A 14,325-nucleotide genomic window follows, 5' to 3' on the forward strand; every position below is an offset into this window, starting at 1 on the left:
GGACCATTGCTAGATAGGCCTTTATAACGGCCTATCCGACGTTTCTCCATATATACTGTTAAATCTTTTCAAACCCTTCACAGAAGCTGATGCCCTCATTTTTAAAGCGTCTAGGTGTGTATACCATTTCAGGTTACTCGCGAACCACATCCCCAGGTATCTATATTCTGTTACTTTCTCGAGCAATTCTATGCCTAGGTACCAGGAAAACGTTATTTTGCTCCTTCCAAAGAATAGGATTTTGGTCTTCTCCATGTTCACAACTAATTTTTTATTTAGACAGTATTCTTTAAACATGTTTAGTTTTCTTTGTCTCTGTCTGGTCCATAATTACCAGATCATCTGTGTATTGTCAAGTTGTCACCCACTCGGAACCACGCTGCAGGAGCGACGATATTCCCAACCCGCTACCCCACCCAGACTGCAGAGTGCAGGCGGATACACGCAACTCAATACAGGCTGAGTCCGGGGAGAGGGAAGGGTAAAAAGAAACAAGGGAAAAGAAACAATGTCGATGGACCCTGGTACTCTCCAGCTCCCTTTAGTCCCAACTTCTTTAACACACTGACTTCCCACACTGCACAGAGGAGATAGAAACAAATTCCAGGTCAGAAACTTAAACAGCCTTCAGATAAGTCGTTTCTCTTTGCGCATAACATTCATACATATAACAACGACCCCACCTCTCTTTCTTACCAGTCCTCGGGATGCAGCAGTCCGAGAAGTGAAACCTTCACCAAGGGAATACGAATATGAGCTGGAATGATGGACGTGATCCAAAACGGTAATCCCAAAAATAAAGTCTCTTCTCTTACGAAGGGGGAAAAAAGTCCTTAGACTAAAAAACCCCGTGAATGTCCCAGCGTGGCACGGTTAACACACCCGATACCCGAGAATCCTACTTTGTGGCCACAAAACTAAAGCAAAAACACCGACTAACAGCCGGCTTGAGAAACCATCTCAAAAATCGCACAACGATGCGGATAGGTAACACAACTCCCGGAAAAAGAGTCTCTGACGTCTCTTCGGTCTGCACGCAGCCGCGTACAGACTCTAACAGTTCCAAACCACAGGTCAGAGCACAGCTCTCCCGATCCACGAGTTCGTGAAGTCCCAAATTATAGTCACTTTGACGCATTCGTAGCGCGGCGCAAAACGAAGCCTCGCTTTGCTTTTCTCCAAAGCGTCTGCATTCCAATGAAGCCCACCCGACAAGGGATCCAACGCTACGGTCACGAAGGAAAACAACAGGAGAACAACGTGACCTTCCAGAAACCAAGCAAGGACTTACCCCGCCGGCCTCGATTAAGTATCAAACAGGTAGAGCGGAAAGAAAGGGGTCATACCCACTGCAGAATGCACACTGTTATTATAAGCGAATTCCGCTAAAGGAAGAGCCATAACCCGACTACATGTCAGCGCTGTTATAAGACACCTCAGATATTGCTCCATGGTCTGATTGGTGCGCTCGGTTTGGCCGTCTGATTGCGGATGATATGCGGATGATAAACACAATTTCATTTGCAATGCAGTACACCGCTCATTCCAGAAATGGGAAATGAACTGGGCTCCCCGATCTGACACAATAGCAGAAGGCAACCCGTGCAACCGCACCACCGAGGACACAAATATCAGAGCCAATTCCCTCGCTGTGGGTAGTTTTGCTAAAGGGACGAAATGTGCCATCTTTGTAAAGGAATCGACTACGACAAGTATTACAGTGAATCCGGATTCAGATGGCAAATCCGTCACGAAATCCATACTTATCGTATGCCAAGGTGCAGGAGGTACAGGCAAGGGATGCAATAACCCAGAAGGTTTAGTATGTGTTGGTTTATTTATCGCACATACAGGACAGGCTGCAACATAAGTCTGCACATCCTGCGCCAATGATTCCCACCAAAACCAGCGCAGACAGAATTCCTTTGTCTTATTCATACCAGGATGGCCCACCAAGGAAGACGAGTGACACCATTTCAATACCATTTCCCGAAGGTCAGAGGGAATAAACAATCTATCCTCATGATACAACAGCCCATTTTTCATCGAAAACAAAGGTTGGGACAACCAAGACGTAAAATCTGTGCCAACCATTTTCTGTTGTATGGAGGTCATAAAGTCGTCAATAGTAATGCTGCCCACTATCCTTTCTGGAGCTATGAAGAACCCTCTCTCCCTCTCTGCAGCAAGATCTACATGATTCACATGGATACGGGATAAGGCATCCGACTTCAGTTGTTGAGCTGCCGGCCTATAAGTGATGATAAAGTCATACTCGTTAAAGAAAGAAACCCAACGCATTTGGCGAGGGGTCAAAGCCCGTGCTGACCGAAAGAACTCCAAGTTCTTGTGATCAGTAAAGATCGTAATAGGATATCGAGCTCCCCACAAGTAATGACGCCATTCCTCCAATGATAGTTTAATGGCCAACAATTCACGCTCCGCCACGGTGTAATTCCTTTCTGCGGGCAATAAGGTCTTCGAGAAAAAGGCAACAGGGTGCATAAACCCCGTCTCTGTCTCTCTGCGACAACACCCCTCCAACCGCACACAAAGAGGCATCTGCCTCTACAAAAAAAGGCAACGTCGGATCAGGATGTATTAAGACAGGGGCAGAAGTAAATCTTTCGACTAGAACATCCAAGGAGGATTGAGCATGATCTGACCAAACAAAAGGCACTCCCTTTCTCAACAACACAGTCATGGGGGCTACGATGTCCGAAAAGTGAGATATAAATCGCTGATAGAAATTGGCGAAACCAAGCAATACTTGGATATCTCTGATGCAAGTGTGAGATGGCCAAGATGTTATAGCCTCAATTTTCTTAGGATCCATCATGATACCCTCCGCTGATAATATGAACCCTAGAAATTCCACCCTGGAAGTGTGAAAACAACATTTCTCCAGCCGCACATACAACTGATGTTCTTTCAAGCGCTGCAGGACCTGACCTACATGTACCTCATGTTCCTTAACTGAGTTGGAAAATATAAGGATGTCATCGATGTAAACAATGACGCTCAAATCCAGATATTCCCTTAACACCTCGTTAATAAAAAACTGAAAGGCAGCCGGTGCGTTACATAGCCCAAAAGGCATAACGCAATACTCATAGAGGCCGAATTTGGTCCGGAAGGCAGTCTTCCATTCATCGCCTTCACGGATCCGAATTAGATGGTACGCACCTCTGAGATCAAGTTTGGTAAACACCGTTGCATGCCTCAGTTGATCTAATAACACGGGTATTAAGGGAAGGGGGTATTTGTTCTTAATCGTCCCCTTGTTGAGCGCCCTATAGTCCACACAGACTCGAAGCCCACCCTCCTTCTTAGGAATGAAAAAGATGGCCGAAGAAACAGAGGAAGAGGAGGGACGAATGAAACCCTTCGCAAGCATCTCATCAATATATACTTTCAGATGCTGTTCTTCCGGGCCAGACAGAGCGTAAATACGACAACAGGGCAAAGACGCACCAGGCAACAGATCTATTCGGCAGTCAAATGATCGGTGAGGGGGGAGATCCCCGGCTTTCCCTTTATCGAACACATCGCTGTATTCCATATAAGGTTCGGGGACCCGGATCTCTTCTCCACTTCCGCCGCATGTACCCACAGCACAAGTCAGAGGTGATATCCAATCAGTGGCAACCTTGTAGCAACTGTGTAAACAATGAACAGCGTCGAGAGTCACCATTTGCCTAATCCAATCTATCTTAGGGTTGTGTGTTTGCAGCCAGGGAACCCCCAACACAACACCAAAAGAGGGGGCATCAATCAAATCAAACCCGATTTCTTCTGAATGACCATTATCGCAAATCATACACAGAGGCTCTGTCTGCCGTGTAATGGTCCCAGAAGACAACTCAGTCCCATCTATGGCTCTAACAGGCTCTGGCTGTTCTTTGTACACATCTTCTCTGCCAACTTGATATCCAAAAAATTCCCTGTGGCGCCGGAATCTAGTAAAGCAGACACCGGGGCCCTATGACTATTGGAAATAACCAAACATACCGTGATAGTGAAATGTCTCGCCGCCCTCTTCACGGTCCCAGAAATCTGATAAGGAGTGATAACCTCCTCTTCCTGCGTCTCTGTCTTGACACATGCCACAGCCTTACGCGGAGGTGGATTGGATGGTTTAGCAGGGCAATCCCTAGCGTAATGACCAGATAGCCCACAGTATAAGCACAGGTTGTTAGTATGACGCCTCTCCTTCTCTACATGATTCAGGGGGCCCCTCACACCACCTATCTCCATTGGCTCTGATATCTGTTTCTGTTCCCCGGTGCTACGTAAATCACTCCGAAGCGGCACGGGGCGTGACGAAGGGAATCTGTTCCTTTCTCCCCTTCTTTCCAGCAATCTATGGTTTAGTTTCACAACCAAATCAATAAACTCAGAGCAATCTTCAGGAGGGTTAACTACCTGTGACACCACGCCTTTTAGCTCCTCACATAACCCCTGATAGAACAATGAGGTTCTCTGGTCAGCAGGCCAATGTGTCTCAGACACTAACCTATTAAAGGTAGACACATAGGTCAATAAGTCCTGTTTTCCCTGTCTAAGCTTCAAGAGCTCCGCATCACTGGCCTGCATGAATGCATGTTTGGCAAATAGACTATGCTTTTGTTCCTTAAAAGTAGCATAGTTATACAGTACAGGGTCATCGGTATCAACCAACGGCACAGCCCACGTAGCCGCAGTTCCAGCCAAATAAGAAATCACAAACGCCACCTTTGCTGAGTCGTTAGGAAAGGCAGAGGGCCTACACATAAAATGAAGATGGCACTGATTCATAAAGACTGCGTATTTGTTAGGGTCTCCTGTGTAGCGCTCCGGAACCGCCAAAGGTACAGGAGTGGGAGTGGTCACGTTAACAGTAAGAGGGGTGCTACTGCTTCCAGTTCCCCTATCATACTGAAATGTGGCAGGGTGAAGCACCGATTTCCCCAATCCCCATCCTCCCTGATCTCTTGATCTAGCCGTACTCAATTCCTGCCTCAATCCCTGGTTCTCCTGTTTTAAATCCTGCAACTGCGTCTGCAAGGCCTTAATGGCCCCCATAAGTTCCTGCATAGTAGGAACTCTTTCCTCCTGACTACTAACTGACCCCTCCACATCCATCCTCGCTCGGGCAGCGCAACTATTCGTGGGCTTGGTTTTCTGTCAAGTTGTCACCCACTCGGAACCACGCTACAGGAGCGACGATATTCCCAACCCGCTACCCCACCCAGACTGCAGAGTGCAGGCGGATACACGCAACTCAATACAGGCTGAGTCCGGGGAGAGGGAAGGGTAAAAAGAAAAGAAAAGAAACAAATTCCAGGTCAGAAACTTAAACAGCCTTCAGATAAGTCGTTTCTCTTTGCGCATAACATTCATACATATAACAACGACCCCTCCTCTCTTTCTTACCAGTCCTCGGGATGCAGCAGTCCGAGAAGTGAGACCTTCACCAAGGGAATACGAATATGAGCTGAAATGATGGACGTGATCCAAAACGGTAATCCCAAAAATAAAGTCTCTTCTCTTACGAAGGGGGAAAAAAGTCCTTAGACTAAAAAACCCCGTGAATGTCCCAGCGTGGCACGGTTAACACACCCGATACCCGAGAATCCTACTTTGTGGCCACAAAACTAAAGCAAAAACACCGACTAACAGCCGGCTTGAGAAAGCATCTCAAAAAACGCACAACGATGCGGATAGGTAACACAACTCCCAGAAAAAGCGTCTCTGACGTCTCTTCGGTCTGCACGCAGCCGCGTACAGACTCTAACAGTTCCAAACCACAGGTCAGAGCACAGCTCTCCCGATCCACGAGTTCGTGAAGTCCCAAATTATAGTCACTCTGACGCATTCGTAGCGCGGCGCAAAACGAAGCCTCGCTTTGCTTTTCTCCAAAGCGTCTGCATTCCAATGAAGCCCACCCGACAAGGAATCCAACGCTACGGTCACGAAGGAAAACAACAGGAGAACAACGTGACCTTCCAGAAACCAAGCAAGGACTAACCCCGCCGGCCTCGATTAAGTATCACACAGGTAGAGCGGAAAGAAGGGGCGTGACCTCCACCATGCACAAAGAGAGAGGACTGAAGAAAAGAAAAGAACGATGTGAAAGGTAACACAGTACCCTGGGTGCCTAAACCACCCGATTCCCAACACGTATAATAAACAGGAGATATGGTTTCCTCCTAGTTTCGGGCTAGCCCCTCTAACCTCTCTTAATTTTAAGGGCAGGTCAGCTATAAATAGGGAAAAGAGCAAGGGTGAAGTACGCACCCCTGCCTCAAGCCATTACCAATATGGATCCTCCCAGACAATACTCCATCCTCATCCAAGATTATCTGGGCCCAGTTTTCTGTATGCAGGGCTTGGATCAAGGCCAATAAATCGCCATGAATGTTATACCCTACCAAGGTTGACCACAGCTGCTCCCTGCTCACAAGATTGGAAGTCCACGGAAGTCCACAAAACAGCAGAGCAGATTGCCCCTCTGTTCGATCGACTTCCGTGCAATGGACCAGCGAGCAAAACCGTGATGAACCGTTGAATGACCCTCTTTAAACCCTCCCTGTTCTGGGGGCACTATCTGTTTTTCATCTGGCCAATCCTTGAGTAGACCCAAAATTACTTTGGCGAATACTTTTTCGCCTATGTCCAAGAGATTTATTAAGCGATAGTTTTTAAGGGAATTTACATCGCCTTTTTTATGTATTGGTCTTACAGTAGCCCCTTTCCAACTATCTGGCATAATTCCTGTAGTAAGTATCTCGTGGAACATGTTCGAGAAGAACTCCGCCCACCACTCAGAGTTCGTTTTTATAATCACAGCCGGCAAGTTATCTGGGCCAGCAGCTCGAGTCAAATTTAGACTGGCTATTATACTCTTGATATGGCTTGGGGAGAAGTGCTCTTTTACTTCTTCTCTGACGCCTGGCCATCTGTTGGTGATTGTTTCCACCGTCCTTGGCCACTTCCCATATATTTCTTAAAAAGACTTTTTTATTCACATTGTGATTTTATTGATTATATTTAGGTTTTAAGCCTCAACAGTATCCAAGCGCTGCTGACATTACTGCTCATGCTGAGGTTGCTGGATTAAGAAAATTGGGACGATTTTAGCAGCAGTGTGGGCTAGCATGCACAGCCCATTAATATGCAGACACCGTTTACAGAATTCCTGTGCAAAACTGCTTATACATTCAGTTCCCAAAGAAATCATACTCAAAAGAAGCAATTAACATTTTTATTTTCTGTTGCTAAATACATAGTTTTAGGCAATCCCTCATCTACAAATCCCAAAGCCCTGGCAAGACATGAAATTTGGATGTAAAATATCAGAAATACGTGCCTGCCCTTTTTTTAATGGTGAAGCAAGCACATTTCTGCCTTACCTAAATACTCTTGCAAACCAGAACTGATGAGCTCATCATATTCTCATAAGGTTTAATTCTTTGTAATGCCATTGAATCAAGTAGTGTACTGTGGAATTAATATTGACTAAATGTATGTCATTCTGTAAACCTTTTAACACACCCTAGAACCTTGAATAGGATTCACTGGTAGTGCCCGTCACTGGTTCGCTTCCTACCTGTTCAAGTGACCCCAATTTGTTCAAATGGGCACTTCAAGGTCACAAAATATCCTGTTCACTTGTGGGGTCTCTGAGGGCTCCATAGTGTCTCCTGTCAGCCTATACATGGAGCCACTTGGTGCTTTATTCACAGATCGCAGAATCAGGATTCACCAATACGCTGATGATACACAACTCTTCTTTAAAGTTTCCTGTGCTTCAGGCATCTGTTCCCTTAATCACTGGTTCCAAAACATCCAGGCCTGAATGTCTAGCGCCTACTTGAAGCTCAAGCCAACCAAGATAGAGTTGTTGTTATTTTCACCATATTCACAGCCCAGTCAGACCTCAAAAAACATTTATAATCTATTGGAAAGAGCATGTTGGTTATCATTTCGCTGGGTTAGTGCCCCAAGGTGCATCTTGGAGCACTACCCTAGTGAAAAGCTAATCAACATGTTCTTTCCAACAGTCCATCTTTTTCACTGGGATACCTAGCCTTTTCAAACACTCATTTGGACTGCTGCCAGGCTTACCTTTCCATAATCCGGGCCTGTGGGTGTTCTCAGTAACCGACCATTTCATTGGAAAACCCTGACTTTGAACAACAGTTTTTCCCTATCTTCATTTGCTAGTAAGGATCTGTGTTCCTCAGTGGGATCATAATCTCTTCCTAGCTTGATTGGTGAAACATAAGCAAAGCATTGTTGGTTTCTTAAAAGCCACAGAAAGAGTAAACTCATTTTTCAGAATGCAGACATTTAAAGACAATTCCTTTCTTCATGACATTCCATTTAATACGGTTAGTCCTTTCATCTCTTACTCTCAAGAATTCCCCACTGCTTCATCAGATGTTACTTGTTCAGGGGGATTCAATCAGTCAAAATTCTTTATTTGGCTCGACCAAGCCATAAAAGTCACCTCATAAAATACAGTCAAGAATGATGTATACATGATTAAAAGGTAATGAAAAAGACAGTTATAAAAATGGGTCATAAAAACTTCAAGAAGATCCATTAAATAGTGTGGTAGCAAAATACAGTACAGATTTCAGTATTTAGATCATGATCTCAGGGAATTTAAGATGTATTTTAAGATACCGATAACAACAGTTTCATTTCCCGGACACTGCAGATAAGAAAAAACTGCAATGTGAGAAATTCTAGAATCCAAAGCATGCAAATCTGTTGTGCCTGAGTTAAGTCATTTTCATCTAAAAAATGTACAGGACAGGCACATGGAAACTTTACTCATTTTTCCAAGCTTCCTCTAGGTCAAACTCACATTTTGGATACTTTCTTGTTTGGGGAATTTTCCTTGATTTCTGTCACTGTGCAAGTGTAACATGGTAAATGTTTTTTCCACCAACCAAGGGGCACCCACGGGAAGGTCGAACTACAAACAAAAATCATACATGGTTCCTATTTTGTTACCCACTATTTCGTTTCTGGAGCTCTGATGTTGTTTCCGGTACCACCACTGGAGAAAGGGGTTCACAGCAAGAATTCATTTTGAATGTACTCTTTTACAAGTACAGTATTCACCTTAACAGTAACTTTTCTTTCCCTTTGTGGATAAACCCGCAATCTGAGAATGGTTATAAAAAACGTATGTGGCATAGCTTTCACATTATAATCTCACTTTGAAACACATGATATTGGTTCAGTGGAAAATCTGTTTATATACATGCATACTGTTCTAATAAAACACAACACACTGGGAAGGCCAAAGGTCTAACAAGTGTTTGATGCACAATTTGAAAGCAGCACAGAGAATATTCAGGAGACCATTGTCACCACAAGATCTCTCATCTAAAAATGTCAGTTGGAAGATGTAATGCTTACATACATGCCATTTGGGACACTTTTCATGCAGTCCCCTCTATACAACTCTTCAGAGCATAAGCATGTGCTTTGACTTTTTACTTCATCAAAACTTATCTAATTAGGTGACAAGATCTTCTCATGGAGAAAATGCAGGAACACATTGAAATAAGATACAAGCAAATGAACATACTGCTAAATTAATTAATTTCCCAAAATTATTCTTCTGGTTGACAACATTAAAAGCAAGGGTACGCTTTACTATGAGATACAGGGAATGTGCAGTGTATTACTACTAATAATATGGCTTCTAGGCCTATTCGAACATGCGTATTGAGGCTAATGAACACTTTAGATTGATAGAAAAAAACAGCATTCTCATTTGGTTATAAAATATATCAGTGCACATTATAATACACAGGTACAGGAGACATTAACAATAAAACAATAGGAGTACCTGATTGTTTTCACTGTACTAAATAGCCATAATCCGCATTCATGCTTGGCCTCACATCCAATACTTTAGGCTGAACTAGTATAGTGGCATGAGAATAATTTGAAGTTCAATTTTAATAGCACGTTTGATTTAACATGCAAAACTACCTTTAAGATGAAATGTACTGGTATATAAATCTGCTCTACTACAAAACATGTTCTATTCCCTGTAGGATATTACCAGTGAGCATAGTATGCTTGGCTCTATAAAGATTCTCCTTGTTTTTGATGTCCACAAAACTGTAGAGATAAGTTGCTCTTGAGCAACCTATGACTAGACCATTCTTTCAAAGTAAACATAATACATTTGATCACTTGACATACGTTCTAACGGAAATGTTGTCCTTCATTTTCTTTTAGGTATAACTTTGTCATGTTGGTGCTGTCATTTACCTTCTTATGTTTCTCCTACTTTTTGACCTGGTGGCTTGGAAGTATGGGCTTTATCCTGGCGAACTGCTTCAACATGGGACTTCGTATAGCCCACAGTATTCGCTACATTCACAACTACTACAAAGTTAGTACACAACGGCCATTGATGGGCCTGATATTATCCCCCTCCATCATACTGGTATATTTTATCAGTGGACTTGTCACCAGTTATTCAGAGGTGAGTCGAGTGTTTCAAATGATTGGATTGCCCTATTAGAATAATCACCTGCACATTTAATTCCCATTGTTCCCCCACTGAGTACTATATGCTTTTGTATGTGATAATTTCAACCGAAACCGTGTTTTGAGGTTCTGTTCCGATGAATCTTGTTTAATTAAACAATAGTCTGATGTTTCTAAGAGATCCGCTCACAGAGCAATTGTTTGCATCTCTCTTTGTGGTGAAAAGGATATTCGAAGCCCACGCAACAGAAGGACAGTTGACAAAAGAATCTCAATCTGCCCACTTTGTTATTAGTAATTTTAATGGGACAGGCATCAGCCTGTGACTTGTGATCTGCTGAGATGGAAGCCTACGTTGGACAGTAAACATTTATCCCACAATTCAGAATCGCAGTGTGGCAGCATTTTGATCTCTGTCCCTCAAAAGCGCAGATGACACAATTTCACAACACGAGGCATACAATGTTTCTGATGTTAGGTAGTGCACACAGTGGTCTTTGGGGGGTGGGGGGAGGGAAGGGGGCACTTCACTTGTCTGCCACCTGCAAAATCTAAGTGTAACTTTTCATATCTTTTCAGCTTTGCAAATGATGTACACTTGTTCTTGGCAGACATTAAAAATTCCATGTATTGCAACTGCAAATATAGTCACAAAGCATCTGTTCATACACTTGCAATTCACTGGGGGGATTACCATGAGCATCCACCTTTTCCTTGTGACTCGCAAAGTGTTGATATTTCTACATTGTGATTCGTAACGCCCATTACTTCATTCCACTCCAAGACGATACTCTTATTGGAACTACCAGATCACACCAAAGGTACTTCCCACACCCATAACCAACACTCCTCTAATCAAACACATGTATAATTGAATTAAAATAAAGCTCATTGATTGCCTCCACTCCTCCTCACTCCGCTACTTCTTTAACTACAGTGAGCAATGTCAGGGTAAGAGCACCACTCTGATGGTCATGCACAAAACCAGTACTTCCCAAAATAGGGCACTATGCAACTCAACATTTCTTCAACCAAGCACCCCTAGTGTGCAACTTGCTGTCTATCTGCTCATGAGTTTTTGTGCCTTGTTTGGGGTAGGTGATTAAAATAGAATACAATATATTCCTCCAAGTGGGTGCAAGAAGGGCAGAGAGAGAAAGTAATATTAGTTTGTAGAGCCCTGTTTGAAATTGTTTCACATAGTGTAAGCGGTTCCATTACAATGTATGCATCTTTGGTATCAGTATTAAATAATTTTCTATGCCTACCGCATTTCAAGCCTAACTGTGTTTATGTTTTGCCTTTAAGGTTTTGTTCTGCTGTGAAAAAGGCTGGCTGCCACGGTTAATACACATTGCTGTGGGAGCATTGTGCTGCACAGCTTGTCTCATCGCAATCATCTTCAAGGAGACCAAGCTGATTCACTTCATAAGAACTCAGTTTTTAATCCAGTACAGAAAGAAAAATACAGAGTGAATTAGGACAAGATGTCCAGTACAGTAAACAGTCATTTTAATGTAATACGGTTCTGTGTTAGCATACAGACTGCCTCTTCGACGTCATACGTTGAACCTATACAAACATCTGGATACCTAATAAATTCAATGCTTACCAGAATTTTAAATGTAAACTTCTTTCTCAACAGAAAGTTACCTAAACAAGTGAATCAATCGTTTTGTACCTCGCATTCCGAGACACCACACATGAGAGCAACCTGTTCATGATCCTTCTTTACAAGACCTCTTTTCTGTGGAGGTAATGTCAGGCTACACAGGCCCAGTCCTCATGGGAGCAAAGCATCAGGAAGATGAAGAGGCTAAACTATCCACAAGACACAAGTATGAAACATGAAAGTAAGTTAAAGCCAAAAGACACACAAATACTACCGAAAAGCACTAAGCTAAGGTTAAACTACCTGTATTTGACATAAACTGTGGAGATAAAATGTACAGTAGACAACATATGTAAGAGCGAAGCAGGAGAACCCAGGAAGCTTTGGGATCTAGTGGAACATATGTTGGCCAATCAGACAGCAGGAGGTGCCAGTTGCCTGGCAGACGAGACTTGTGGCAATTTTAAGATGTCTGCCAAAACTAGAGATGTTTCATTCCTCATCGTTGCACTGCGGTCTGTTAATCAAGAGAATGTCCTGCAGTGACTAGCAGCAGAAGGCGGTGGCCACAGGAACAAGAACATTGTACTTTCTGTAAGTTCTGGAGATGTTTTTCTTTTATGTAGCTGCTCTTCCTACAGCATCTGTGAAGCTTGAACCCTGTTCAGGAATTTCAAACCGCATTTTCACCCAATAGTGCTGCTTCTTTCATTACATAGAGACTAATTAAAGAATATCAAACTAAAACCCTTTGAATAACATCCAGTGGTGTGACCTGGAATGTCTTGAGAAGATTACAATAAAGCTGACTTGGTCTGTGAACTCCCTCATAATTTAAATCGTAGCACTGACCACCACAAACTTTGAGAATACAGTTTTCTGTTTGCCTCCTGATTTGTTGCTGGGGTTCTATTTTTATATTATATGTTTTCATAAAGCATACATCTACTACCATAGAAGGCTTGTCAGTGATGAGTCACTAATAATGAACATAATTGAGAAAACTGATTCATAAGAGACTGAACCCTTTTAAAGACTAAATAAGCAGGATTTTAAGATAGTCTGATTTCCAGACGATATACAATTGTCCGAAGATTAAGCTGGCAAGCATTCCAAGCCTCGGATGCCTAAGTGAAATGCTGTGTCGTCCATTCTGCCTTTTAAATGTCCATTCTGCTTTTTAAATATGCAAGTCTGAGCCTGAACCAAATAGACAAAAGACCTAACCAGGACATGAGGTTTTATCTGAGAAAACAGGGCATCCAAATTGTATGGCTTTGAGAACTAGACAAAAGCCCTGATTTATAGTGTGGTACATACCTCACCCCATCCTACACCTACTGACTGTATGATGCAGTATTTATCAGGTGCTGTAAATACCTCTGATTCAGAGTTTTTCCATTGGAAATGAGGAAACCAGGTTTGGTGCTCCCTGCACCTAATTGTGTACGTACCAGAATGTACCATGCATTTTATTCCATTAAAGTGGTTCAGCAGGTACAGTATTCCTTGGTGCAGCCTTTTTTACTGGGGTCTACAAGTTCACCAGGTGCAGTCGTTCTTCCATTCTTTCCAAATCCAGTAGTTTTCTGAGGCTGGTATCTAGGGGTGCCACTTTTATGCCAGTTTTGAGTTTGTGGGTGTGGAGGGCTCTCTGACCAATGAGGATAACATTCCCATGGGCACGCCTACCCACTTGTGCATCACTTCATGTAGGTTTGGCACTAAACAATCACAAAGTACATTTCTTTGCTCAAATCCAAAATGTCAGGACCTTTCTTCCCTGGGTCAGAGCTATGAATGCACCCCAGTGCAGTCTCCGGCATAATGAGCAACTCCTGCTGGAAAATCGGTTCTGCAACAGGGTTTCCCTCTCTAGAAGAGAAGCCAGTCTGTCCACCTAGATAAGAGAGGGCAGGCTAGAGTGTGACTCACATTTGCCTGTGCCTATGACAAGCTTCTGATGCTTTGAAGCTTGGCCATCTTCGGGCACAGCCTTCTGACCATCCTGTCAGGAGGAGGTCATACCTCCTCGCACCAACATGCCTTTCCGTGAAGCCATTAATACCTCGTGGCAGGAGGGCAGCAGGCTGTGGTTAATCAGAAATAACATTGTGACAGATAAGGACTACTTAACTGCTCTGTCTAGTAAGGTCCCCTTGTTCAACTAGCAAGTAGCCAACTTCTCAGTCAGTATTCATGATATC

General features: G+C 43.3%; 1 protein-coding gene across 1 annotated transcript in view; it reads left to right on the plus strand.

Annotated features, from left to right (window-relative positions):
* RFT1 (RFT1 glycolipid translocator homolog) overlaps positions 1–12,940 on the plus strand; it is a 122,173-nt gene extending 109,233 nt beyond the window's left edge. The window contains exons 12-13 of the mRNA XM_078661639.1: positions 10,252–10,501; positions 11,815–12,940. Coding sequence (XP_078517765.1) covers positions 10,252–10,501; positions 11,815–11,982 — 418 coding nt within the window. The 3' untranslated portion in view covers positions 11,983–12,940. The remainder of the gene's footprint in view (positions 1–10,251; positions 10,502–11,814) is intronic.
* Positions 12,941–14,325: the final 1,385 nt, after the last annotated feature.

The sequence above is a fragment of the Lissotriton helveticus genome, chromosome 9, assembly GCF_964261635.1.
Source record: "Lissotriton helveticus chromosome 9, aLisHel1.1, whole genome shotgun sequence".
Lineage (NCBI taxonomy): Eukaryota > Metazoa > Chordata > Amphibia > Caudata > Salamandridae > Lissotriton > Lissotriton helveticus.